The sequence below is a fragment of the Gambusia affinis genome, linkage group LG17, assembly GCF_019740435.1.
Source record: "Gambusia affinis linkage group LG17, SWU_Gaff_1.0, whole genome shotgun sequence".
NCBI lineage: Eukaryota > Metazoa > Chordata > Actinopteri > Cyprinodontiformes > Poeciliidae > Gambusia > Gambusia affinis.
This window is the reverse complement of record NC_057884.1, coordinates 5,897,807-5,925,529: the sequence shown is the minus strand read 5'-3', so window position 1 is coordinate 5,925,529 and position 27,723 is coordinate 5,897,807. Positions and strand designations below refer to the sequence as shown.

Here is a 27,723-nt window from a genome sequence, read left to right as displayed (position 1 = left end):
TTAATGCTTACTACGCATTTAATAAAGTGTTTTTCTAGAAGATAATTAAACCCTTGCTCTACTTCTTAAATACCTGTACGGTGTGGAGGGAGGGGGGAATATTCAACATTATATCCAACCAGCATTTTCTCTGCTTTTAGTGATAAAGTTGCTCAAAAGTACCATTTATTAAGTTGTAGAAATAAACCCTTTAATGGCCAGAAACACTTAAGAAAATTCAACACGCTATTAGATCCCGTTCATGGTCTGGGCTTGTTTTTTTTGTTTTTTTTGTTTTTTTTGTTTTTTTACATAAATACTGCTGTGTTTTAGTTTATTTTCACGCCCCACCTGCTGGTCTGAACAGTCATTGCTACACACAATTAATTTCCCTTCAAGGGATTTCTTTTTTTTTTTTTTTTTTTAACGTTCTGCAAAAACTAATCTATCAACTCCAAACACAAACATTGCTTGTCATTTGTATCATCTTCTGCAGTGCAAGTGAAGACAGCAGCTGTCAGTGCAGGCCTAATGCTCTTGACTGTCCCGTCAGTTCTGCCATTTCCATTTTTCTTTTTTTTTGACGAACCTTGCTGTCAGTGCTTTGAGACAAAACACTCAGCCTTTTGTTCAGGAAATAGTTCAGAATAATAACTGCAGGCGGTTCAGGATTTCAGCTCGTCTGTGTTTGTTTAAAAGTTCATCGAAACTGAACTCTGTAACGTAACACTTGTTTCCTCTGGTATTCTGACGGTTCATGTCTGATGGATGAGCTTCAGGTGTTGAGGTCGGAAAGGCCTCCCAGCTGCTCGTGCAATCAGGTTCAAATCGGGACTCTCCGCTCCAAAGCATTCAGATCGGGAAATGCACATGTTGGTTAGATGAAACTATCACTTCAAATCCAAATCTGTTGGCGCTGTGAATCATCTTGAACTTAACTGCAATGAAGGCAAGTCTGAGAAATCCTAACACCTGAATATCTTCTTCGTTTTTATTTTTCCCCCTTCTTCCAGCAGCTTACAAACATTAACTGGACTCCACTGAATATTTACGTTCACTTAAGATATATAGGTGTGGCATTTGAAAATGTGTCGTCTTGTCAGGATCTCGTGTGAGTCAGAGTCTCTCCTGATTGGCTGCTGGCCTGCAGCAGAGCCGCACGCCTGCAGCTCGTTGGATCATCAGCCCGGGAGGATTTAAGGAGCTGCAGGGCCTCCACTCTCTGCTGGGTGATTATTCAAGCATGGTCTGTGTATGACTCTTCTGAGAAACGCTAGACTTTATGTGACTCACCTGTGTTTTTTTTATTTATTTATTTTTTAGCTTCGCTGTCTCTGTTTGGTTCACTCTTCTCTCTCTGATTCTCAGTGGTCCTCTCGTGTTTTCAAACCAGGACCGTGTGCTCACCTGCAGCCGGTTCCTATACTCCCTTCCTCCCTCTGAGAAGCCTCCTAGGTACTATAAGCCCATTTAACCTGCAACATCAGATTTATTTATTTTTTTCGTTAATCTGCCTCTCCTCCTGCAATGAACCTTAGACCTGAGCTGAGGAGAACTTCTGCAATGTTCTTACCTTTTTGTACATATTTAAAATAAATGCTTGAACTTGCCTCTGTTTCCGTGTGTGACTCTGGATGTGGGTCAGACTTCCTCCCAACATGGTGCTTGTTCTCAGATCCCACCTTATGGTTACTGGACGGCAGTTGGCATTAGTGAGGGCCTTAACTTGAGTCCAGGATCTACTTGTGTCGTCACGGACAGCATGCGGGATCCTCCGACCAGACGCAGGTGACAGTTTGTTTGGATCCAACTCCACCAATGTGGGTGCAGTATTGTGTTTTCCAGCATTTACAATAGTGGCATGGTGCATATTATGACTTAAAAGAAATTTGACACGTAAAGCTTTGAACTTGGGCCTTTGTCTCTTTAAGAAACTCCTTTTTGAAACTCTACCTTCAGGAAGTTGTATCACTCTAATGTTTTTTTTTTATTATTTTTTTTTACCAGTGTTCCAATGAGAAGTGGCTCATATGAGCTCAGCAGATGCACAGCTCCACTAGGTGTTTGCTAATTGCTGTTGGCTAGCCTGAAGGAGTTTTCGGGGGAGGGCAACTGCAGCTCCGAGGAGGAACCTTGTTCTCTAAGGTGGTGCTTGCTCCACCCAGGTGTTTTTCACAACTGCATGGTTGCCATGGGAGATCAAAAGATTTCTTAAACATGCATGAAGGAATCAAGGCAACAGTCCAGCTATGTTTTTGAAGAGAATATCATGATGTAAAGCTGTAATTTCAAACTTTTTCTTTCCTGGTTTCAACTTGGTTAGGAACTGTCTGCATGAACAACAAACATTTATAATTTATTTCCTGACTTGAGATTCTGATGAATCTCCATTTTTCAATCTCTCTTACAGGGAAACTTTCTGGAAAGTGACCAGGCAGTGAGGAAACACTCCTGCTGATTTTGAGTGGGAGCTTTGTTGCACAATGCATGCCGGTTATGCAAGGCACCATTGATCCTCTCTCGGGAATTGCTGGACACCCTACAAATTAATCACGCAATACTTCAACTCTATTGTAAATTCACAAATGAGCTGGCTGTGTTCATCTAACTTCCATTCCCCTCACGGAAATTCACAGTAAATGTTTTCAAATGAAGACAGTTTGTGACAAGGCTGACTTCCATATTTATTTTATTTATTTATTTATTTTTTTAGATTCATTCATAATGATTTATATAGCTAATACTCTACACATAGGCCTGCATTATTCTCGCTATAGAGCTGCTTGAACTAGCGAGTGTAATGTTTGAGACTCTAATCCTTCGCGCTCCAGCCTCTTGCATGGAGGCTTAAGATTGTTTTGATCTCTGTTGAGCAGCTGACTGCTCCGTCTGCAGATCGAGCCCGAACGGCGGTCCGGTCAGCTGCAGGATCATCCCGCTCCCAGAGAGCGCAGCCCGAACAGAACCGAGGCTCAGCTGAGTGGAGCCATGGCCGACAGGAACCAGGTAAGCAAACGGGGGATGGGGGAGAGAAAAGGTTCCTGTGCTGAAAACTGTGGTTCTAATGCGCAGATCAGCAGTTATTTTCTCTAAAAAGTAATCAATGACAGAAAAAAAACAAACAACCAACAACCTTCATCAGGTTTTTTAATATTAAAGGGAGAAAACTCTTTAATATTAAGAGTTATATATATATCCTATTGAGTGAGGTACATGTACTATTCATTCTCCATCCAGATTGAATCCAGATCAGCTGAATTATGAAACATGGTTCTGATCCCCCCCCCCCAAAAGCTCAAACACATGACTCGTTAATGTAGCGAGTCCATTGTGAATCCATCGCGCTTTCTAACAATCCTGAGATTCAAAGATATGCCAGCAATAGTTTTGTTAACAGATGGAAGTTTCATCTGATGCTCGATCAGCAGGAAAATGCAAACTTCAGGCAGATTAAACGCGTTTGACTCATTTTAAATGCTGTCGATTGTCTTGGGGTTGCGGTAACTAACCCAGTGGTGGAGTCCTTCAGTGTGGAAGGCCAAAAGCTGTATTAAACTCTGCAGACCACACTATGGACACGATCGATACATTGCAACCATGAATAAAACAGCAACTGCAGCTGTATTCTTGTAGGTTTGTTTAAAAAAGGAAGAAAAAAAGTTTAAGCATTTGGGAATTCTTACTATGTGGATGTCTTCCTCTGCAGCTTTTAGTGTTTGGAAGGAGGGCAAGAAATAATTGCGGACACAAAGAACATTGTCTTAGCATTGTTTTGTTATTCAACAACTTCTTCCTGGATTGCAGACGTACCCTGACTTCTGAGAGCTTATGCAACCTGTCTGGAGGTTCAAAGCCTCCTTTCAGCATTTCGTAGCCTCCTGTCGGGCGTTTCGGTCGAGGTTACCAACAGTCATGGTTCTCGTGTTCACGTGTACAGTCAACAAAACCCTTACACTCGCTTGTAAACCTTTTCAAACCTTTTCACATTTTGCCACATTAATGTTACAAATATTTGTGTATTTCACTGGGTTCCCTTTTATAAAAGTCCAACTCAAAATGGTGTATATTTTGAGGAGGAGGGGGGTAAAAATCTGAATCAGTTCTTTCTACAACTGCATCTTCTCTCTGCGGTTACAGCTGCAACTTTTAATTTTTATTGATGTCTTCTGTAAACGATGCTGCCCTTTGGAATCCATTGGAATCCGTCAAAAATCATAGGTCTTGTATGTTTTTATGCATGTCGAATGCATTTTTATTTTATTTTATTTTTTAAATCCCTTCCATCAACCTGCCACTACAGATGAAAATTAAGATAAATCAAGCATACTTGCGTGATGGATTCATGTTTAGCCTGCATTGTTTCCTTTATGAAATAAATAAAATCCCAAACTCAAATCGAAAGGATTCTCCATGGTTCTGTGCAGCGTCATATTTCACACACGGCTTCTGTCATTTCGGTCTCAGCTCAGCGCCCCCTTGTGGCAAACTTGGCACAGCTCTTGCTATTCGTTCAAAAAGGTCACACATGTGCAGAGCGGGCCAAATAGTTGTCATGTCAACAGTCCCACCTGAGCTGTGGACTTCTGCAGCTCCTCCAGAATCGCCATGGGAGTCTTATTTGCGGACATTTAGTTTCATACTTTACAAATCTGGAACAAGCTTAGAAAACACTATTAGCAACCCAGAACAACTGGAAGCAGCATGTAGTTTAGTTAAAACAGAACCAACTTGAGATCCAGAGATCGTAGTTTCATAGTTTATAAACTATGAAGTGTTTATTCTTATTACACACGTGGAACCAATATTCAGCCTTCATTCTCACTAACCCAGAACAAGAATCAAACATGGAGACACAGAAACTCCTAATGGTTTATAAATTGTGGAGCTCTCGTTCTGACCTGAGGAAAGTCGGCCTCCAACCTTCTTCAAATCAGACAAAATTGGTGTCAAACGTTTGTGCTGCAAAAAAGTTTCTGTTTGTGCCGCTATCATTTTAAAGATTTAAAGAAATGTTTCTAGAGGTCATCAAAGGTCAACCCCTCCCCCCCACCACCACCTCGACTATGTTTGTGCAGCAAAAATGGTCTTTTTGAAGATATTAATGAAGGGTTAAAGGTCAAATGGTCAACCACCACCACCACCACTTTTATGAAATCAGACAAAATTGGTGTCAAACGTTTTGCACAAACAGAGTCGAGTTAATTGATTTCATCTGATTCGAAGAAGGTGGGGGGGCCGACTTCACTCAGGTCTTGTACTTCATATCACCAATCAAGAACAAACTTTAGATCTAGAGAATGTCCTATGAGTTTAAATTGTCTAGTACTCTTGTCTTTTTTTTTTTTTTTTGTCTAGTACCTCCTAATTCATGTAAAGCACTTTGAACTGCCTTATTGCTGAAAATGTCCTATTAAGATTCCCTTGCCTCGCCTTTGTAACGTCTGTTGTTTTATTTTTTTTGTAGCGCATCCTCTGTTCTCCATGTTGTCAATACAGACTTTCTTGGATGCGGGCGTCGCATTACGCCGTTGTCTCGTCCCTAACAGGAGGAGAGAGTGCTGCAGCAGATTGAGAGGGAGGTGCGCCTGCAGGAGGGAGCCCACAAACTGCTGGCCGCCTGCTCCCAGAGGGATCAGGCCCTGGAGGCCTCCAAGAGCCTGCTGACCTGCAACGCCCGCATCCTGGCTCTGCTCGGCCAGCTGCAGGGGATGAGGAGAGCACAGATCTTAGAGAGAGAGGGACACGGGTCAGTAGGAGCACGGGGATTGAGCGGTACGCATGATTTCACTGGAAGGTAATTGCTCAGGGAGACGCATGTAAATATGAGGAACTTAAAAAGACTTTTTTTTTTTTTTTTCTTTAAAAAGCGAACCGAAGAAGTAATTTTGGTGAGAAAATGCACAGGCTGCGCCAACAGACAAGATGTCAGGCAAGGTTACTTGGAGACGCATGAGCTGTGTTCATATTACACAACAAATAGATCCAGAATTTCTAAGTTTTGTCTTCAGGCGTGAATATGCAACCGATGTGTCAATACTGCTTAAGGGAATTCCTTTTCGATTTTAGAACAGACAAAAACCCGTTTTGTTTCTTTTATTTTCATATATTTTCTGGACGGCTGACTGCTGGTTATTTTGACAGCAGGTTATCTGAAGATGCGGCGCCATGTGCTGGGAAAGTGTCACTTTCTGGTAACAAAATGTCTTTTGTACAAATCGTATTTGTTTAATCCTTTGTATGTTAGCAGCTAAGTTTGTCGTTTAGCTGCTTGTGGCAACAAACTTATTAATTTGCACTCTGCAGACCTGCGAATCCCCCTGATGTGGAAAGACTCGGAGTACTTCAAAAACAAAGGAGGTAAGCAAATGGCAGAGATGAGGGTAAAAAAAAAAAAAAAAAAAAAAAACTTCATAGCTCTAGAGTGATCACACACAAATTTAAGTTTTGTTTGGTTGGTAAGACTGTCGCCTTTCTCTGGCTTCCTCCCACAGTTATAAAACATTAATACAGAAATTAAAAACAGTATCCACCTTTTTATTAAATTAGTTTTGTTGTTGTTGTTCTGATGTAATATTTTCATTTTAGACGTCACGTTTTCACATCAGTGGAAAAACGATCATGCTTAATAAAAACGGTTACATGTTTGTGTAATTAATCTTTGTGTAACTTTGTAATAGTTTTAAAATATAAATGCACATTTCATTAACTGAACTTGTCTAAATGTCTCGGGGACAAATTGTAGGTGGCTCAAAACCCAGATTATTATTATTCAATATTAATTTGAAAGAGCTTGTTCAGAGTACCAAAAATTTTTTACAGGATCAGGTTTTCTCTCAATGGGCAAATGTACCCACATAAAGGTTTGGCGTATTCTTGGTAAGAATATACTTTTTTTTTTTTTTTTTTGTTTGTAGGCATTTCTGTGCCTGTATATATATATTTTTTTATTTTATTATAAGTAAAATGTGACAATTTCCACCCAAAATAAATTACTAATAAAAAAAATCCCCAATAAAATGACGTTTTCTCCATGTTTAGAGCTGCATCGCTGCGCTGTGTTCTGCCTGCTTCAGTGCGGCTCAGACATCCACGACACCGACCTGGTGATGGTGGACAGGACGCTGACCGACATCTGCTTCGAGGACGCGGTCGTGTTGTAAGAGAAAAACCTCCTCAGAAAACCCAAATTCACGCGTTCCAACATACAAGCTTTTAACCCCGTCCACATCCGCCCAGCGACGAGGTGGGTCCGGGCTTCTCGCTCCGCGTCGAGCTCTACAGCTGCTGCGCGGCCGAGGATTTCCCTCCGGCGGCCCCGGCTCCCAGGAGAATGAGCTTCTTCCTGGGCGGCACGTCGGGAAGCTCCTCTGGGAAAAGGATCCGGGCCGCGTTTGAGTCTGTGTCTGCGTACGGCTCCGTCTGCCCAGGTGGCGGGACCGCGAGGCCTGGACATGTTTCACCTCCTTCTGCACTGTGGGCATGGCCACTCTCCTTGAAACACGTTTCATTACTCTGATTTTATTTTTTTAAAAGAAGCTGATTGTATGAATTTCTTTGCATTCATAGAGGCCCCAAGTATAAGCTGTTGGCTCAGACAACACTGACTATTGAACATGTCAGAGAGGGTTTCAAGACGCATGATTTAACACTTTCAGCAACAGGTAATTTCCTGTTGTTTCCCTCTTATTGTATATACATGTTTTTAAGTATGATTTAGGCTTTTTCTTGTCTTTCTGTTTTTCTTTTTCCAGAGGATAGTCCATTCTGGTTGCCTCTGTACGGAAACATGTGCTGCCGCTTAGTCGCTCAGCCTTTATGCATGACTCAGCCAGCGATGAGGGGCCAACTTAAGATCAAGGTGAATACATATTGTAACATTTTATTATTATTATTATTTTTTTTACCACCAATCACAGCAACTCCCTTTGATTCTGATTTACTTGCGTGTGCCTTTGTTTCTTTATTGTTCTCACTCAGCTTGAGGACGCAGACCATTGGGGAAACTTCTACTGTGTCCTCGTCGGCCAAACGCTTCTCTGCTATCGAAGTGGAGAAGACTTGGAGTCGGAGGACGAGCCTCTGCTTGTAATCCCCGTCACAAAGGTTTGGGTTTTAAATATGCAAAGTCAGAATGAGATTGATGCAAAGATGTAGAGATGATGCTGCTTGGGTTGCTTACAGTGGCAGGACAACCCCACTAGAGGGCACCAGTGAGTAAAAACGCGAACAAAGCTGTTTTGAGAGTTTTACGGTTTAAATCCTGGTTACTCCCCCCCCACTCGGTTAGATAACACACTAATCTATTCAGTTATTTATTAAAGCAGTTTAATAGTGAAGATTTGTGAAAAATGTTTATTGGAATGAATTCAGCCAAAAACAGCTGCAGAATCACACTTAAAACAGCAAAAGTGTTTTTCTGTTGCAGCATCCTACGCCCTTATCAGAACACCTTATCATATTCATTCACGTTGTCGCCATCGATAAATGGATCGTCTTCGCAGCAACGTCGTTCCCCACTGAAATTAACACCTTTAGAGTATTTATTGCGTGTTGTGGTAAGAAGAAACATCCTCTGGTGTCACAGTTATTTTCCTCTTAAACAACCGTAACTGAAGCATTCCTTTCAAAGAAACATTTAAATTTTTACGTGCTGTGAATCTTCAGTTATCTGCGACTTCCTGTCAGGCTGGTGTCTGAATGCCATGTCAAACAGATTGCCCAATTCTCTCACTGACTTTTAAAAAAAAATAAATAAATAAACGAAAAGGAAAAACGGACAGCACACGGAAGTAGAGCAGAGGTTTGTTGGGTTTTTTTGAGTCAGGAAGTGGCTACGAGAAAACATCTGCATGCCAAGTGCTGCTTATATAAATAAAATAATTAACAAATAAAATAAACTGCTGTGACAAAACGGGCTGGATGAGGAGCTGAGATTTTTCTTACCAAGCAGAGGGAGGTGAAATAAAAATCTAAGATCAGTCATAAGAGCTTTTATTGTGTTTTTTCTTTATTTTTTGTGGGGGGAGGTGAGGAATTAGAATTTTTTAGACTTTTACACATTTTTACTGCGGGTGGCAACAAGTGTCGCTCTTCTCTGCTTTTGACGAAATTCAGGAAATGGGGTTGAGACGGCTACTCCATTTAAGTTGACATATTACTCATATTATTTACACAAAGTCCGTGAACATGTAAGGATCCGCATGTCATTAAGGACAAAAAAATTGAGAGATTGCACTGTTTGCAATTCGTTGGAATCATTTTTAGGCTTTTTTTTCTTTTCTAACTTCAAGCTGGATAAATGTTGATGCGTAATGGATTCAAGTGCAGCAGGTGGACGAAGGAGGTCGATGCTCTATATATCAACACGTGTGTATATACAAGGCCACTTCTTTTCTTTTGGCCAAATGGGCCACAAAAAGAGATTTTTTTTTGTTTTTTTTGTGACTTTGAGTCGGTTAAAAGACCCAAAGTCTCGTTTGAAGTTGCTCTGATATTGGAACATGATCACAGAAACATTGGTTAATATTGTAGTGGTTTGCACCTCACTGTAAACTACTCACCTGTTGCGCAGTTGAGGAAAAACCAGTCTGAGCTACAGTCTACTGATTTATAGCTCTTCAACTTGCGGCGTGTCATTTCTTCCTCAGGCAACTTCTGCAGGATATTTTGTGACGGTATAACTTGACCGTATAAGTACGACAGAATAACTTCTAAATTAACCACAGCGTGTTCTAGGAACTCCTATTTAAATGACTAAATTTATCAATATTGCACCTGGATAATCACACAGTGCAGACAGTTTTTAAACTTCAAAAACATTTCACAAGATGCAGAGTGCATCGTTCACCGTTCCTCCTTTAAACCCACAGTAGATTTTGGTTTCTGATAAATCATTCCTAGAATGATTTGCCATATGTTTTGGATTATGATGTGGCTAAAACCCCAATGATAACCCAATATTGGCTCACTAGCAGAGTTAAGATTTTCAATTACAATGTTGCGGCCCTTCAGTTTCGTGGATTTTTATCGTGTTGAAACACAAATACAGGTTTCCAATGTGTGGCTCATGGCAATTTCTCACACAGAGTTGATCTTGACGAAATGTGAGCCATGTTTCCTCTAATTTTGATCGCTGACTTTTCAGGCGTAAAATATTTATTTCAGATGTAGGTATTTAACCACTGGGTTGGACAACTAAATGTATAGATGCTAAATTTACCAAACCTTCCTGAGAAATACCTGGAGTTTGGACAGCATGTCTGACTGATGCTGCCTGCAGGATGACGAGGAGGAGGAAGAGTGAGTGAAGCTTTGAGAAAATAATCTCATGGTTAATCTGTCACCAGTGACGTCAAAAGGACCAGTTTAAACCAGAAACATGCAGACAGCCACATCTGTAAAAAACAAAAAAACAAAATCCACCTGACTCTTTTCTTACATAATGACAATTTATCAGATCTTGTTCCTTGTGACACCTTTGCAGATAGATCTCTTTATACATTCATTTTTGGCAAACGCCAGCTACCACATACCAGTGCATCAATGTAAAACAATTATGAGGAAGTGAGAGTGAAGAGGAAACGTTCTTTAATACGGTTCATTAACTTTTTGCTTATGCACATTGAGGTTTTGTTTTTCTTGAAGATATTTGTACATTTGATCAATGCAATGCATTCCAACGTGCAATCATATTCAATAGTCATGATGATTATGTTTGTATCATGATACAAACATGATATTTAAGATGGAAATATTACACCAGAACAATAAATAAATAGTTTTTAATACCTGCTTGAAGGTTATTTTCAAATGTTACTATTAATTGGATCAGCGAGCGACATCCTCTGATTCCTGTAAGTTTCTCGCTCGTTTCTTAAAGAAAATAAGCATTTTATACATCGATTGCTGTCGTGTTGAATGCGAGGCCACTCATTCAACATGGGCGATTGGATCCCTCCTCATCAATCACAGACTGGCATAACCTGCTTGCTAAGCGGAAAAGCCAGGCATTGTTGAACGGGAGGGGGGTGAAGCTGTGTTTTGGCTCGTATTGTGTTTTGCGTCTACTTCTGATTCCATGTCAAATCTCTTTGACGTGCATTTTTATTTTTATTTTTTTCAGTGCTTTGTTTTTCCATCATCGTTGTCGCGTTATATTTAACTGCGAATGTTTGGAAAAAGGAAACTCCCAATGCAAAATGGATGTTTTCTCTTAGCCCCTGAACATTGAACGGCTTCCTGACGACGGATCTTGATTAACTAAATATGTTTATCACTGCTAAATATGTTTATCACTGCAGTATTCAAAAGCCACGTGTACTCTCCCACCAAGCCAGTTCTTTCAATGTGGTAAAATGTGACCTGGCTCAGGTAACCAAAAGAAATGCCTAACGATCTTGTTCTGTCTCATGAGATGAAGAGGAAGTTCACTAGAATTTCCATTCCTGGTAAAGGATGCACCTGCAGTCCAAAGTTTTTATTTGTTACCTGAACCTTTCCTAATTCTTCCACGAAAAGTCAAATTTGCATGTGAAGGTGCTCTGGTCAGGACAGACCAAATTAAATTAAACCAAAACTGACCTAAAATAATAATTAATAAAAAAAAACAAAAACCAAGCACTGTGTGAAACATGGTGCTAATGCCCTTAAATGAAATCTATTTCAACACTTTGAAGAGAAGTCCCTCAAACAGTAACCAGTCTACATGTATGTGATTTAATCTCAGCATAAATATCTAAAAATCTGTGAAGGGATTTATCAGAGAACATTTTGGCCTGAGCCTTAACCGACTCGAATTTAGACGAGTCGGCTCGTCTAAATTTGTATAAATATAAATACCAAAATGTAATATTAATGTAGATGTTCCTACAGAAAGCGTAAATTAAATATGAAACGTGCACAATTTCTGTATTTTGTTTAAATTTTATTTTATTTTTCCGCCCTTCAGGATACCAGGGTGTGTCCGTCTGAGAGCGATCCTGTCCACGGGCTACAGATTAGCATTAGCACGCAGCCTGAAAGAGGGAATGTGACGTACGCAGCTTCCGCCCAGAACGCTGCAGACTTGCCAGGCTGGAACAAGGCCCTCCAGCAACATGTCTACAACCTGAGTAAGGAAATTATCTGTCAGAAAAAATAAATCTAGTTTATTTTAAGCTTTTATCTGCAATGAAAACTTCTTGGGCTATTATTAGCAAAGTGAAAGCATGTTGTTGGTTTCCCAATCGATGCAGCGGAGGGGCGTTGTCGTCGCTTACGGGAACTAAGCAGAGGGGAATTTGGAGCGAACCGACGGGCTTTGTGGCTTTCATTCATCCCGAAGCAAACGTGAACTATATTTATTTTAGTTTTGTCTTATTTCAAGTGACCTGTAAGCAACTTTTCAGCAAGATATGGGAGCTGGATTTTAGTAAATCATTTCTCAGTATTGATAAAGTGTTAGATCCTCTGGCAGGTTATTTCACTTATGGGGAAAAATGTTTTATTAGAACTGAAATGATCTCAGTTAATTTTCTTAGCTATCTTATCAATAATAAAGAATTACTGACTTAAAACAAGCTCTTATTTCTTGCTGAAAAATTACTTTTCAGTTAGTCCAGTCTTATTTTATACGCCGCCCTCCAGGGAACATGGACATTTTTTTTTTTTTTTCTTTTGCGTCCCCTCACAATAATCTACTGATCAGTTCATGCGACATAATTTAATACTGTAAGCCTTTCTTACAGTGGTCGCCATACTTTCTGCCTTAATATAAGGTTATGTACGTTTTTTTTCATGAATGTTAATATCTCCTTGTAAAATATCTTACATTTTGTATCTTTTTCTTTAGGATAGAAAGGCTCCACAAACCTGTGATATAAACAGAAACTTTCCGTAAGTAGGAAAGAAATAAAAATGCATCCAAACTATTTGGACTATTTCTGAGTTATTATTGTGGGTAATAAATCATCTGACAGTTTTGATTGTGTCTCTGTTGTGTTCGTAGTCTGAATGGTTTAAAGGGCTGCTTTCAGTTCAACCTTAACAGACATAAACATGCAGTGAAAAGAATCAATTTTCAATCAGTGTTTTGCACCAAACAGTTAATAATAATAATAATAATAAACACCGACGCCCTGAACGAGCCATATGAATGAAATCGGTAATTACTGGTGTCAATTTGGCCGTGACGTCATCAAGTATGAATGGGAAGGTTACTGGCTTTGTGTGTATAAGGATAGGATGAGGTGAGCAGGTTGGTCAGTCCTTACAAAGTTTGGAGCATGATGATCAAAATGGAATAAATCGATAAATGTGACAGAACAAAGTGGTTTGGAGTTGATTGCACCAAACAGTTAATAATAATAATAATAATAATAATAATAACCCAGTGCTGCCCTCTATCATATGAATGAAATCTGTAATTACTGGTGTCAATTTGGCCGTGCAAAAACTGATTGAAAATTGATTTATTTACTGCATGTTTATGTCTGTTAAGGTTGAGATGGAACTGAACATAAAAGCAGCTCTTTAAACCAATCAGACAACCAACACAACAGAGACACAATCAAAACTGTCAGATGACTTATTACCCACAATAATAACTCAGAAATAGTCCAAATAGTTAGGATGTATTTTTATTCCTTTGCTACTTACGGAAAGTTTGTTTATATCACAGGTTTGTGGTTCCTTTCTATCCTAAAGAAAGAAATAAAACTTCAGATATTTCACAAAGAGATGCTAACATTCATGGAATAACCTCATATTACAACAGAAAGTGCGGCGGCCACTGTAAAAAAGGCTTACAGTATTCAATTATGCAGCATGAACTGATCAGTACAGTTTTGCGAGGGAATGCTAAATAAATATTTTTCCCATGTCCCCTTGAGAGCTTCGTAATTTTAAGTGTACCAAAACATTTGCACAAAAAAAACTACTGAAGGTCTTGATCAGAGTTTGTTTTGGCAGCACGGCGCGTAGTTTTCAAGAGGTTTAACGAAGAAAAGCCTGATTGGTTTGTCTACTTCTACAGAGTCAAAACTTCGTCGAACTACCGAACACTTTTCCACATCTAGAGTCTTTGAGTTTTCTCACTTGAAATAGATCACTGTTTGGACTTTAGCTAGGCCACTAACACATTAAAACCAGTTTACCATCCTGCCAGAAGGTCAACTATTGCCCCAGTTTTGAATCTTTTTAAGTTTCCGTCTTTCTGCCCTCCAACTCGACAATGCAACACCGTTTTCAGGTTCACTTTTACCGCTCATTGTACAAAAACCTACCATATTGTTTCATTTATTGGAATGTTTTTGATTTGTCTTTGCCTTTAGTAATGATGTTTAAACCCTCCCAAACGTTTCCTTGATGCCAGGAGGGTTTTACTATTTTCTGCGCCGTTTGTTCAATGAAAGCAACAAATGCCAACAAATTTGCAATTGTTCAGTGTGACTGGAGTCTTAAAGAAAAGTATTTCCAAAGGGAATACTCCTCCCAGTATTTGTTTGTGTTATTATTCCTGTGACTCGGTCTTAGCCATAATAATAATAATAATAAAAAAAAGATGTAACAAATAGTTCTTATCATCACTTTTGTCTTTATTCCAACAGCACCGCAAAATGTTGTGCTAAAACTTTAAGTGCATGTCTTCCACACCTAGAAACCGGACATTTTTCTTTTCACATGCCAATTATACCGTTACCTTCATTATTTAGTGCAGGCCTAAATAATTAGGATGTTGCTGAAATAGCAAAACAAAGACTTTGATGCATTTTAATCAACCAAAAAGGGTCTGTGTTCTTAACAAAATGGCTGAAAAAGCTTTTGATTGGTTTCCCTGACTGTAACTGTACTTTCATGTTCCTCTTACAGAACATTAGACTTAGACTTTTATTGCTTGACATAAAATTAGCTGCTTTGTGTTCAGCACAAATTTGCTGAAGCCTCAAAAAAAAAACAAAAAAACAACCCATTGCTGTTGTCAATCTGTCACTACAATCAATGATGAAAATGTGAAAACGGAACCACTGAAAATATCACAGGTGTGTATGTGTGTGTGTTTTCACCCTCTGGGCCTCCGGACTGGCATGTGGTACATCAGGTATAACGAAAACCTGAACCTGACTAGACGTTATGATAGCATAATTACGAAAAGCTGTTAATGAATACTCCCTTGTTTGCATCACGACGTGTGTAATTGGGCTGTTTCAGGTCAGTGGAAACGCCGCTGCGATGAGGCGATGAAGGTTGAGGCGCCGCCGTCCAGGAAACCCAAAACGGCCAAGCAGGGGTCTCTGTTTCATGAAATGGGTAACGACTCTAAAAGCGCAGCGGCGCTGTTGCATTCAAGCATTTCTGGGATGACGCACCACGTCTCTGATTTCAGGGGTTTTTCTTGGAGGTGTTTTATCTTTTCCTCCTCTTTCGAAAGGATTAGTTAACACATTTGTTTTCAGTTCAATTAATTTACTTTTGCTTTGTCCTTTTGTACTGTTCAGAGGAACCGATGCCAGTACAGAAAACGAGACTTTGAAAAGATGCCATGAAAGGGATCCTTGATTTAAGTTGACAGCAGTGCAGTGTTTTGTTTTCTGTGTGTGTGTGTGTGTGTGTGTTACCTCTGTGTAGTTATTTATGTTACTGTTATGTAGACGAGTTGAAACGACAGTCGCTGCCATCGCCATGCCAGTTTAAAGTGTTGGCAGACAAACGTCTTATCTGACAAATATCAACACATTCAGAGCATTTCAAAACTATTCTTCCCTCTAGACGTTAACGTGCTACAGCCACATATTTTGATGCATTTCCTTATGTATGAAAACATCACACAGAATTGAGTGATGTTTGGTTTTAAAGATTTTATTTGTGTGTGTGTGGTACAAAGTTTTTACTGATATCCTAAATGAAACTTTGCACTACCATCTTCCTTCAGACATGAATTAGATTAAATAAAAATGACTCTAACGCTGTCTGAAGTAATCTCAGTATTGACCTTGCTGTGGATAAAACACTTTGTGATTATTGTGATGATATGATAAGAGGCGTCCACATTATAAGCCTTTCTTGTGCTCAAGCTTTAACCTCCTGACTGATGTTGCTGCTATATTTCCACCTAAAGTTTTTCTGCATTATGCCGATTTAATTCTTGCAGTGCACCAGTCCCCCCCCTTCACCAAAACACCATGCTGCCACACCGATACTCCAGGTTCCCAGGCTTTTCATATTTCATTTCAAATATGACTTTGCTAATGAAGGTTAAGCACTTCAGTTTTAGTTTGGCCGATGCCAGTACAGAAAACAAAAAGATGCCATGAAAGGCTTCCTTGATTTAAAAGAACATATCTGTGGTTCTTCTCTCAGTGGCCTTGCAGCCCATGTAGGCACAGGATTTTGGTCTTTTCCATGTATTTGACGTGGGGGTGATGCGTACAGTTTTGTGCCAAGGTACATGATTTCCTGGTAAGCAGACCCTGTCTATTTCCTGAATCGTGTGAAAGCTGAACACCCACATTGTGTTTTTGCAGTGTATGCATCTTACCAAGTGTTAGTTTCTAGTGCAAATATCTAAGTACACTTGAAATGAGACAAAACTAATGTATAAACGTAACTTTTCTCCAAGATCTAGGCGCTCGTTTTAACGCAAATCCTTAATAAATTTGAAAAGGTACTCGTTCCAATGGCAAATTATTTCACTTATAACATGAGAAAAATGTCCAAGTGCATTTATCTGCCAGTGGAACAACAACCTTTTCATCAATATGAAGGAATTATCGATTTGGAGCATGCTCCTATAGTTAGTTAAAAGTTACCTGGATGTTAGATTTCTTATTTGAAGGGTACTAAGATATTTGCACCAGACGTTGGACCAAAATGTCTTGGTAAGATTTTGTTTTTGGATGTTTCTGAATGCAACACTATCAGACGTCTGAAAAACGATACTAAAAGGTGAACCAGGCATAATTATTTTCCTGATATCTTGGATAATTTGTCTTGGTTTTCCATAATGTCAAAAAGCGATGTGATATCTTAAAATGTATCCATATTTGTGTGCAGCTAACCTTAGAAAAGCAAAAAACAATGAGATTAATGGATGTAAACTTCAGAATTTTAAGAAGGTAAATTAGATATATATTTTTTTTCCATTCATGCATTTAGCAAATATGTTGGTAATCCTTTTTAAACCAAGAACAAGAATCTCCTGGTTTGATTTGATGTCAGTGAGAGAGAAAATGTCCTTTATATTAAATCCACTGCAGTCATTCAGAAAGTTTAATAAGTAGCTCTGGATTTATTGCTTTTATACATTCTCAGACGCCGTCGTCAGGGGCGACCGCGTTATCTTTCACACCTGCTGACAAAACGTCAGTGATGCCTATGAAAATATATGCAAGGTGTTTGTGGTTAAGAGATGATTCAGAGTTTTAATGCGGCAGGGAGGATCGGGGCGGGAAGCAGGAAAGAAAAAACAAAAGAACCTTTCTCCAACTTCCTCATATCCAATCATAATATCGCCTTGAGATGTTTCCTGGCTCTGTGAGCTGTACTAGAAATATTCGAGTTTGATACTCGGATTTATTATCTCCATCTTCCTTTTACAGTAACTCCCTCCTCTGTGAGAAAATGTCCTGCCATTCCAGTTTTACGAACGTTGCTGTCCTCGTACTACAGTGAAAGCTATGATTGGTTGCAGCAGTCAAACTACTGCTTCCGTTTCTGCTCTCAGGATAAATCGCAGAAAATCCTCTCCATGCTCAGCTGACGTGCACAATCACTTGAGTTGTTGCCACAGCTGGACGGGCGCGAACGCTTCACAGTTTTCCTGCTTGCACTGTCGGTAAATTTAGGTAGAAAATCGGCTCCCTAGCTAAACAGCCAATGCTAAATTTTAAGATTTGAATTTATACAAAATGTCAACAAGAGATGTTGAGAGATGAATTCCCAATGTGCTCGTTTTATTTCAAATTTCTAAACTTGAGGTTGCTTTCTCAGCTTTACTTACTTTCATGTTAATCAAATTTGTGAGCTGCTCTTTTTTCCCCCACTTTAAAACTTAAAAGGAAAATGTCTCCTAAAAGTAGAAATTTCCACTTACCACCTGACGTTACTGAAGTCTGGAAGCGATCGTTTCGCCTGGGATTCCTGTGGTTATGGGAGTCGACAGTGAGCCAAAGCCTGAGTGATTAACAACAACAAAACACACACACACACACACACACACAGGAGGAATCTAAACGAGATACTCTGGATTGGATTTGGATGTGGAAGGGGAATAAGTCACACCCTATTTTTAGTTTCTTTCTTGATTGGAAAATTTCTCGAAAGTGATAAAGCAGGTTTTTTTTTTTTATAACCTTCTGCATGCATTGTTTCTGCTTCTCTTTTTTTTGTTCGATTTGAGGCTTTAACCACAAAGCCCAGCTGCAGCAGATACCATCCGTTTGAAACCTCCACATTAATGTTGACTCTAAGTCCGAACGGGTTTCATGAGTCCAAAGAACGGCTGAAAGCAAAAAACGTACTGGCGACTCTGCAGAGCACCAAACCACATGACACGGGTCGATTGGTGCCAGTGATGCATATCGGAGGCGTGTCTCTTGAGATGTGGTAACGCGAATTAAAAAAGTCTCTTCAGAAGCGGCGATGTTGAACAAACGAGTGGAGAAAGATCACCCAACGGCAGCTTGTCGTTTCCTCATATTTCATCTGAAAATTTCCCTCCAAAGATGCATTTTGGACTTCCTCTTAAAAAAAACCAAAACAACTTGCTTGCTGCCTATGATACAGTAGTTGAACAACTATAATGCAATTACTGTGTAATGTAATCGCCTGCCATCCAGAAAATAGAAAAGCATTCTCAACAGTCAAATGCCTAGCTGGCATGAACACTGCAGTGCTTCATTATACTTCCTTATCAATTTATTAAACGCACACAGACCAGACAAACCAAACGTCATTCCAAAGGCAATGCAGGAGCCAAATTCACTGTAGTTAGTAGCTAAATCCTCAGCTCAAGAGTGTAACTTTGCATAAATAGGTATATATATATATATTTTTAAATACTCCATAGTTGCCATTAAATAAGCCGTGCATATCAGTACATCTGGTATGCACAACTAGTACATACCAGTTGCAGAAGTACAGGTGATCATTCTACACAGTACAATCCTGTAACGTGACCCACGACACAGAGCAGCATGTTTCTCATAACATGCAACAGGTTTCTCATAACTTGGGAAAAACGCTTCCAAGAACCGTTCAACGTTCCAGCACCGAGCAGAATTGATTCTGTCTAATCTAAGATTTTAATCAACTCACAAAGACTAAAACGGCCAGTGGTTTGAAATGTGTCTTAAGAGCCAATTTATTATTAACCTTCAGTGTAATTTGTGCTTTGCTAATGCAGTCATGCGCTTTTAACGTTTTTGACACAACCACTAATCTCTTATTTATGGGTATTTGGATCTTATTTATTTATTACAAATAAAAATCAGTGTCAGGCATCTGAGTCTGCACACCAACCGCCTTTTGCTCCACTGGCAGCTGCATTTCTTTAAGGTTCTGCCTTAAAGAAATGCACAAAACATTCCCTTTTTTTATTTTGTTTTCCAAAACAGCCCAAATTCGGTGAGATTTGATGAAGCTCATCTATGAACGTCAAACTGTCATCCAGCAAATTTCAACACCAAACAAAAATGACTTTCAGGAAGCAATTTTCGAGTGATGGTGTCATGCAAAGTGACCCTGCTCATTTTTATACCCGTCATTTTTGACAGCAAAGTTCAATTTTACCAGACACACCCAGGCCTGGAGAAATTTTATCAAGTTTACCATTATTCTATGACAGGGAAAAAAAAACAAACCCCAAAACAAATTCTCAATTTTCTGGAGAGTTTTTTGGTCCTCGTTAATTTGTTTATTAATGTCCTCTTTAAAAAAAAATAAATAAATGGAGGCCTATGATTAAAAAAGAAATTAAACCAACCTAATGCTTCATGTCGGCTCTAAACTCGCGTTATTGCCACGTTTTACCGCTTCCAGGTAACTTGGTTTTGTATTGCATTAAGCATTTTCATTGTATATAAAAGAAGGATATCTATATTTAACCGTCGCTACTGAAGCTTAGGCTGACAATAGTCTGATTGAAGCAGCATTCTTGGAGAACTTTCCGTTCCTATTGTTGTAAATTGTGAGACCTATTCATCAGAGTGAGTAGCAGGAAAGGAAAAGGCCCTGAACAGCTGCAGTCTGAATATCAGGTATTTCTTTGTACTTCAACTCTGAGGCGGCACGTCGCCACCTTATCACTCCACAGTCTCACAGAGGAAGCGCGTCGAAGCCAAAGTTTTCAAAAATACCAGAGGCCGTGACTCTGCGCAGCTCTGACTCAATTCAAGATAAAATGCTGTTTTGTTTTTTTTTTGTTTTTTTTACTATTTTAACTGGAACAACTGGTGGCTGCAAGACACTTTAAAGTTGAATAAGACGAGGAACAAGTCTTTAAATAACAACCGGTTTCAAAACACAACATCATCTCCATGCACAGGGAGATAAACGTCACCACAAATACCCAGGAGGTAACAAAACAACGGAGGATTTTATTACAACACTCCTCTAGACCTTTAGCTAATACATACCAGAACTGTCTGGTATGTTTATATATATATATATATATATATATATATATATATATATATATATATATATATATATATATATATATACATATATATATATATATATATATATATATATATATATATATATATATATATATATATATATACCTTTGTGCCTTCACAGAACTGGTGTATTAATACCTAGTCAATTTACAAATGGTCTTCTGAAGGCAGTTTTATTTTGGGGTTTATTGACAAAATGCGGCCAACTAGAAATGCATGCCACACTTTTCAGAATTTTGTACACCAAAATTGAAAGACTTTATACAATTTTCTGTCCACTGCGCAAAATCGCATGGCTTCATGTTGCTGAGTCACAATGGGTACCGATAAGAGCCACTGAAATGTGACGCAACAAACAAACAAACAAACAAACAAACAGCTCGGCGGACGTGAATGCTTCTCCGAGCCGCAGCGGAAAGATAATTTGCCATCTTTGTGACAATGGAAGCTTGATTACATTTGTGTTCTGCCATTTATAGCAATTAAGATGCCATCCCAATAAATATACAAATATTTTAATCCTATCGTATCACAGCTTAATTATGTCACTCGCAGTAACGGCAGTAGCAGACGTTGATGAAGACAACGAACGTTTTCAAGTCAGCAGTGGCATTCCTTCACTGAAGGCGCCTTCTGAGCTGCAACACAATGGCACTTTGTAACCCAACGTTGTCCCAGTCATAAAAAACACAAACCTATAATTTAAGTTGTCACAGAGGGCGGCAGACAAAAAGTCGTAAGTTTAAGTCTGGAAAGACAGACGCCTGTTGTTCCACTGCGAATCCACACAGTACAGGCTGGACCGCAAAGTTTGATATTTGATATATGAAAGGTGACAATGGGACACGGCAACAAAGTTCGGCTTTTACGACGACGGCCTCGCTTCACCTTGAATACACTCATTTCCACCAGAGTGCGTTCAACTGAGTCATTCCAGCAAAATACGTTTAAAACAAACAGTAAGAGGCAGAGAGAGCACAAGGGCGACTTGTTTGTATTCCTTTTAAACCTCATTTCCCTTATTTATGTGTGTGTGTTCATTACATTTCTAATAGTTGCATATCTTGGTAAAAGCTTTGATGCTCTACTTGTGAGAGTAAACCTGTTGGGCCTGGCCTTGACACTTTGCTGCCAGTCAGAAAAAAAACAACAAAAAAAAACAAGCAAAAAAACCTGATGAGATTAGTGGAAGAAATATAATTTTAGCAAATATGTTGGTAATCCTTCAAAACCAAGAAAAAGAATCTCCTGGTTTGATTTAATGTCAGTGAGAGAGAAAATGTCCTTAATATTAAATCAACTAGGTTCATTCAGAAAACTTAATAACTGAAGAAAAAAAAAAAAGTGTAAAAGTCATAAATCAACTACTTTACAGGCTTTTCTATTTGACAAACTGGGACCAGAGCAAGAGGTTTTTCTTCATGTAATAATCTTGTTGCTCTGGACTTATTGCTTTGTTATACATTCTCAACAGTCAGAGATTATGGTTTTGTGCAGTTGACAAGCAAGTCCAATATTTGCTTTCCTCCTAATTTTCTGTTTCCACGTTAATTTGAAATATTGATTTCTGGCTCCAAAGTTTGCAGCCTCTGGCTCAAAGACCCAGTGAATTAGTTATCAGCTTTTCTTGTTTCCAAGTCAGTACTAACATTAAAAACAGTTTCTTTTCTCCTTTTTTTTTAAGTGCAAACTAAATGAAAGCAGCTGCTAAAATGATCTAAAACACTAGTATGGCAAAATTGTACAGAAATTTCAGCTGAAACATCTGAGAATATTTAATATCTGTATTTGCAATCCTTTTGAATTAAGATTTTAAAAAACATTTTTTTTTAATCAATATGATTTTTTTAATAGATTTCCCCATTATTGATAAGAAATATTAAATCTATGAAGACTCGATAGCCACACAGATCAAGTAGAGACGAGCAGAATTGGTAAAAACCAGATTGTTCGTAACGCCGCTTCAAACATTATTTTATTGTGAAAGACTTAAATCTTCACATTAATACACGCATTGATATCACAGTGACTGCTTCAACAATTGTTCCTGTTCTTTCATGCAACAAAAACACACACACACACAAAGGTTCAGTGTTTATCACCAACAAGTTGGGGAGAAACCAAACCTTAAAGTGGACAAACGAGTCTGAGTGAATAACAGGAGAACCCACAAATGAGCCGGGACAGAGTGTCAGGCGCCGTCGTCAGGGGCGACCGCGTTATCTCTCACACCTGCTGACAGAAACGTCGGTGATGCCCATGAAAATATATGCAAGGTGTTTGTGGTTAAGAGATGATTCAGAGTTTTAATGCGGCAGGGAGGATCGGGGCGGGAAGCAGGAAAGAAAAGACAAAATAAAACTTTCTCCAACTTCCTCATATCCAGTCATCATAACATCGCCTTGAGGTGTTTCCTGGCTCTGTGAGCTGTACTAGAAATATGTGAGTTTGATACTCGGATTTATTATCTCCATCTTCCTTTTACAGTAACTCCCTCCTCTCCGAGAAAATGTCCTGCCGTTCCAGATTTGTCTGGTGAAATGCGAACGTTGCTGTCCTCGTACTACAGTGAAAGGTATGATAAAAAAATTACAATCAACTTGCATGTTTTGTCTGGCTTTTTATTTGGTAGCTTAGAATTTCTGTTATGGAAAAACAAATGCCGTATTTACAAAACAATTTCCAAGAAGACGTGATATAATCTGGACACCAAACTCTGAGTTGAAATGCCCAAAATGTGCTTTATAAATAAATACATCAAATAAATTTAAGAAAACAAAAAAATCAACATGGCTTCAAAGTTGGGATTAAATGAAAGATTGGGGTATATTAAATCTAAAAATTATATTTCTAATTTTGTGAGGTCACAATGCGACAGCGCCGCGTTCTGATCTTATCACTTAATAAGGAGGTGATGATGATGATGATAGAAATCTGCTAAAACAAAACAAGACACTTCACTGAACTGATGGACAGAAGCTGACATCCTGATCAGAGTGATTCATCAAGTTCTGTCTTATCACGCCATTAAAAAAAAAAAAAAAGAAAACCTGCTTCATATCCTCATTCTTATAAATCCCCACATGAGAGCAAATTGTGGTTTTTGAGAAGAACCTGTCTGAATACTTTCAACTGTAGGAGGGGTGTGATTCGTTTTTTTTTTTTTTTTTGCTTTTTAATAGAAGACAGGATTGTTAAATGGGGCGTGTGCAAACCACAAGGAAAAAAAAACAACAAAGTTCCTGCGTCTACACATTCATTACACAGAGAACAATAGATTCCATTTAATGTGGAGAAAAAAAAATGGCTCACATACACAAAGACTTAAATAAAATAATTGATATCTGTCTTCTTCATACCTGTTCTGTTCTTTCATTGAAGTGAATCTGGCATTGGTCATGAAAGAGTCAAACACTTACTCTGGCAATAAATAAAAAAAAAGTGTGTAATAACTGTGGCCTGTGTTCCTTACTGCATGACCCAGATGAAGAGGGAAATTAAATGCGCAAAAAAATATTCCCTTTCCTCCCTTACATTGTGCAGCAAATCTCTACTAGCAACACAAACGTAAAGCTGCCAAATCCACCATCCTGTTTGGCTAAGCAGCCAGGACAGGAATTGGACATTTAAAAAGCCTGAAATAAATCAGGATGGCCTCAGCAAGGCCTCTTTAGTGTCAACTCAGGACACTAATTCATCGTTTAGCGCTCAACTTCAGTGACCATTTTTCTTTTCTTCTTCTTTTTTTTTTCCCCCCAGCTATTAATCATCCAGACGGAGATCCAGCGGCGGGGAGACGATTGCTCCGGTTCTCCTCGCCTGTGGTTTTCAAACCTGGTCGAAATGGACGAGAACATGATGAATGCGACTCGTTCAAATTCCTTTAAGGACGCCAGGCGCTCTGCACGGCTCCTACTGTCGTTTTTTTTTTTTTCTACCCGTGCGCAAATCCAGGACTTCGCTGAATGTTGGTTTGCAAATTTAAAAAGTAAAAAAAAAAAAAAAAACAGAAAGTCACATAAAAAATACTGGCCAAGTTTCAAAAAAATGACACACTTGTCTACAAATATGTTAGCATTTGTGTCGTGAAAATACAAATGGTGAACCGGAGCGAATAAACCAAGTTGCTTCAAAATCCAGTCAATTTCTTTTTTTTTTTTTTTTTTTTTTGTGCATATAAATCGTCCTGATTTATTTATTTATTCCTGTCGCAATAAAATTTTGTGATTGGCTATAAATAAATCTGTCAGCTGTCACCCTGCAGCTCAGAGTCTCATCCTGAAACCAAAGGCCCAGTCTGGCTGCTTTCGGGTTGACTCACGAAACAAACATTTTTTTTTTTTCTTTTCCCATAAGTTGACATCACCCCACCCATTGGCAAGCGCTGTATAGTAGCTGTTTGGCTACCCAGCTTTTTGATTCATTGTTTATATTGTATTCCAGGTGTGACCTTAAGGAATGCAAACACACTGCATGGAAATAAAAAAAGCAAACAAAAAAAACAAAACAAAACGGTGAATAAAGTTCAAACCGTATCTCGGTAGCAGCCCAGTTAATCCGCACACCAAAAGAAATCAAAACAAAATTCCACGGATCAAATTATGTGCAGCGAAGTTGAACGATACAGGGATTAATTATTACACACTTTTACTGAAATGGTTTTAATACCTCATTCTGGGTGTGAGTTTGATCCATTCTCTTTAAATCGTCCATCATGCCCTCTGACCTTCTCTCTATAGATTACCTAATGGAGTCGCGTCAGGTGAACTGACTGAGCTGTTGTGGCCGCGTTTTGAAATCAGCTGAAGGTTTTCTCGGCCTTTGAGTTTCAGATTGTCTTGCTGGAAAAATCCACCCTTTTTTTTTTTTTTCTCCACCTTCGAACTCTGGGCAAGAAAGTCCTGGTAAATTTCTTCATCCACCTCTTCTTCAAATACACCAAATCTGCCAGAACTGGAAAACAGTCCCACATTGTAATGTTGCCGCTTCCAAACTGCGGGGTTGAAACGATGTTTTGTGGGTGATGCATAAATATGTATATATATTTTTTAAAATACTCCATAGTTGCCATTAAATAAGCCGTACAACTAGTTGCAGAAGTACAGGCGATGCAGTGACAAAACCTAGCAAAAAAACAAGACTTTTTTTTTTTTGTTGTTCAAAATTTGCGCTTTCTTTGTGAAGATTTTTATTTAAAATGTTAAATTGTGCAATTATACATTCAGTCAGTTGAAACATTGCTAATGTGTGTTGAATGAGTGTGTGTGTTGAGTGCACCACTTCTCATAAACTGTTGGTCCTCATTCCAGGTCTCTGTGACTCTTTCACTAGTGATCAATGGGTCTACACAACTCTCTCTGACTTCGTTTAAAATCAAACCTGTTGAGCTTCTGGTTTTTACCAAACTCTAGCAGAAATTATCTTCAATAATAAGGTTGTTTTTGTTTAAGATTTGTCCTTTAGACATGCTTCTCTTGTGACTCCTTGGTAATGACATTCTTAAGCGTTGTAATTTTTATGGAGGGATCTGGTTATACATTTTACATGTGGATTTTTAGGTTTATCATATTTTCCCATATGTCAGTAACCTCTTGAGAAAATAAATGAACAAAAAATATCTGCACTGCAAAGAAAATCCTGAGTATTTTTCTTCTAGATATGTTAGTTGTGTTTTAGATCAAGTGTACTAAGTTTCAAGTAACATTTCAGCAAGATATAGGCACGTGTTTTAAGTAGAAAATTCCTCAATATTGATAAAAGTGCTCGCTCCACAGGTGAATTATTTCACTTATCACAAGACGCTGCAAAAATAATCTATCACTTTTCATCAATATTCAGGAATTGACTTAAAACAAGTTCCCACATCTTGCAGAAAAGTTCCCTGTTGGTTTTCTTTTTTTTTTTTGTCTTTATTCAAGAGCACTAACATTTGCACGCAGAAACTAGATCAAAAATACTTGGTGAGAAGTGGGTTTATAGTGTAGCATGAATGAAATGGAAAAATGAGGAAAAACTCTCATTCCAATACAATAGAATTTCAAAAACACCATCTAGTCAGATTACTTTTATAGCTCTGGAATTAAGCACTCAATATGCTTAATACTACAATATCAATACAGGATATCGGGTTTGATAGATTGTTGATGTAACATATCTTCCTCGAACCATTTGTGTTCGTAAGTGTTTCAAATCAAGAAACTCGGTGGAATTTAATGCAACAGAAAGTTTAAATACCGGAATATAAACTGGGGTCCGTGGAGCGATCATCAGTTCACTGCAGTGAACTGAAGTGACAGTGCAGTGCCTGTCGGGACCTGTACACAGCCATTATCTCATCGACTATCGGGTTCCTTCCGAACACGTCACCAAATCTAACGAGAGAAGTGTGTAATAGCTTGCGCAGGTAAAAGTTTTCTCCTCGTCGCTACTGCTGCTAATAATTTCAAAGCTCAGTTCACCTGACAGAGATTCTGAAGCGCAGATTGTGATGGAGTGTGTTAGAAACAACCCGTCTGTCACGTCCGCAACCGATATGCACGCGATATTCAGCGTCGGTTCGGTTAGAGTCCAGGGCGTGTCGCCTCTGCCTGCATGTTGTCGCCTCACCGCAGATCTGTGCATCTTATCGCTCTGGATGAGACGGTTGTATCCGAGGCCCGGACAGTAACGGAACAGGTTGCGCGTGTCGTGCCAGTGTTCAGACAATACACAGAAATAATTAAAACTAAAAGGTTTGCTTGATGCAGAGGAATTTCTTCTTAAATTTTTCATAAAATAATAATAATAAAAAAAAGGTTCAGAAATGCTTCCAAGAAATGGGAGGAATTAGATTCTTTAAATATTGTATTACATTAATGTTTGCTATAGCTAGCTAGCACTGTCACGCCAATTAAAACTTTTTATACTGTAATTCTTTTGCTGGTAATGCTTTCCAAATAAAAAGCTGTTCTGAACATTTTGTCTCAATCTGATTTTTCCTATAAGTCACCAAGATCTTAATCCAGATATTTGCTTTCTTGCATAAAAACCTTTTTTTTTTTTTCTCATTGTGGCTAAATTAAGTGTTGATTTCTATGTCTAACTCTTCCTT

The 27,723-nt window shown here is 38.7% G+C and overlaps 1 protein-coding gene across 20 annotated transcripts; it reads left to right on the top strand.

Moving 5' to 3' along the window:
• Nucleotides 1-1,085: 1,085 nt before the first annotated feature.
• On the top strand, nucleotides 1,086-27,666 carry LOC122847243 (rhotekin-like). 20 transcript variants are annotated; one of them, XM_044144772.1, is made up of 18 exons: nucleotides 1,086-1,225; nucleotides 1,348-1,434; nucleotides 1,655-1,767; nucleotides 1,987-2,124; nucleotides 2,390-2,614; nucleotides 2,856-2,985; nucleotides 5,526-5,725; nucleotides 6,124-6,170; nucleotides 6,283-6,336; nucleotides 7,018-7,135; nucleotides 7,216-7,452; nucleotides 7,546-7,640; nucleotides 7,731-7,837; nucleotides 7,957-8,082; nucleotides 11,927-12,089; nucleotides 15,166-15,264; nucleotides 23,121-23,208; nucleotides 24,393-27,666. In XM_044144772.1, exons 6-18 carry the CDS (start codon nucleotides 2,968-2,970, stop codon nucleotides 24,397-24,399), a joined length of 1,359 nt encoding a protein of 452 aa, XP_044000707.1. In that variant the 5' UTR covers nucleotides 1,086-1,225; nucleotides 1,348-1,434; nucleotides 1,655-1,767; nucleotides 1,987-2,124; nucleotides 2,390-2,614; nucleotides 2,856-2,967; the 3' UTR covers nucleotides 24,400-27,666. The 20 variants fall into 20 exon arrangements, with proteins under 20 accessions (XP_044000707.1, XP_044000703.1, XP_044000708.1 ...); XM_044144768.1 differs by having other exon boundaries at nucleotides 5,526-5,773; nucleotides 6,121-6,170; XM_044144773.1 differs by lacking the exon at nucleotides 15,166-15,264 and having other exon boundaries at nucleotides 5,526-5,773; nucleotides 6,121-6,170.
• The last annotated feature ends 57 nt before the right edge of the window (nucleotides 27,667-27,723 follow it).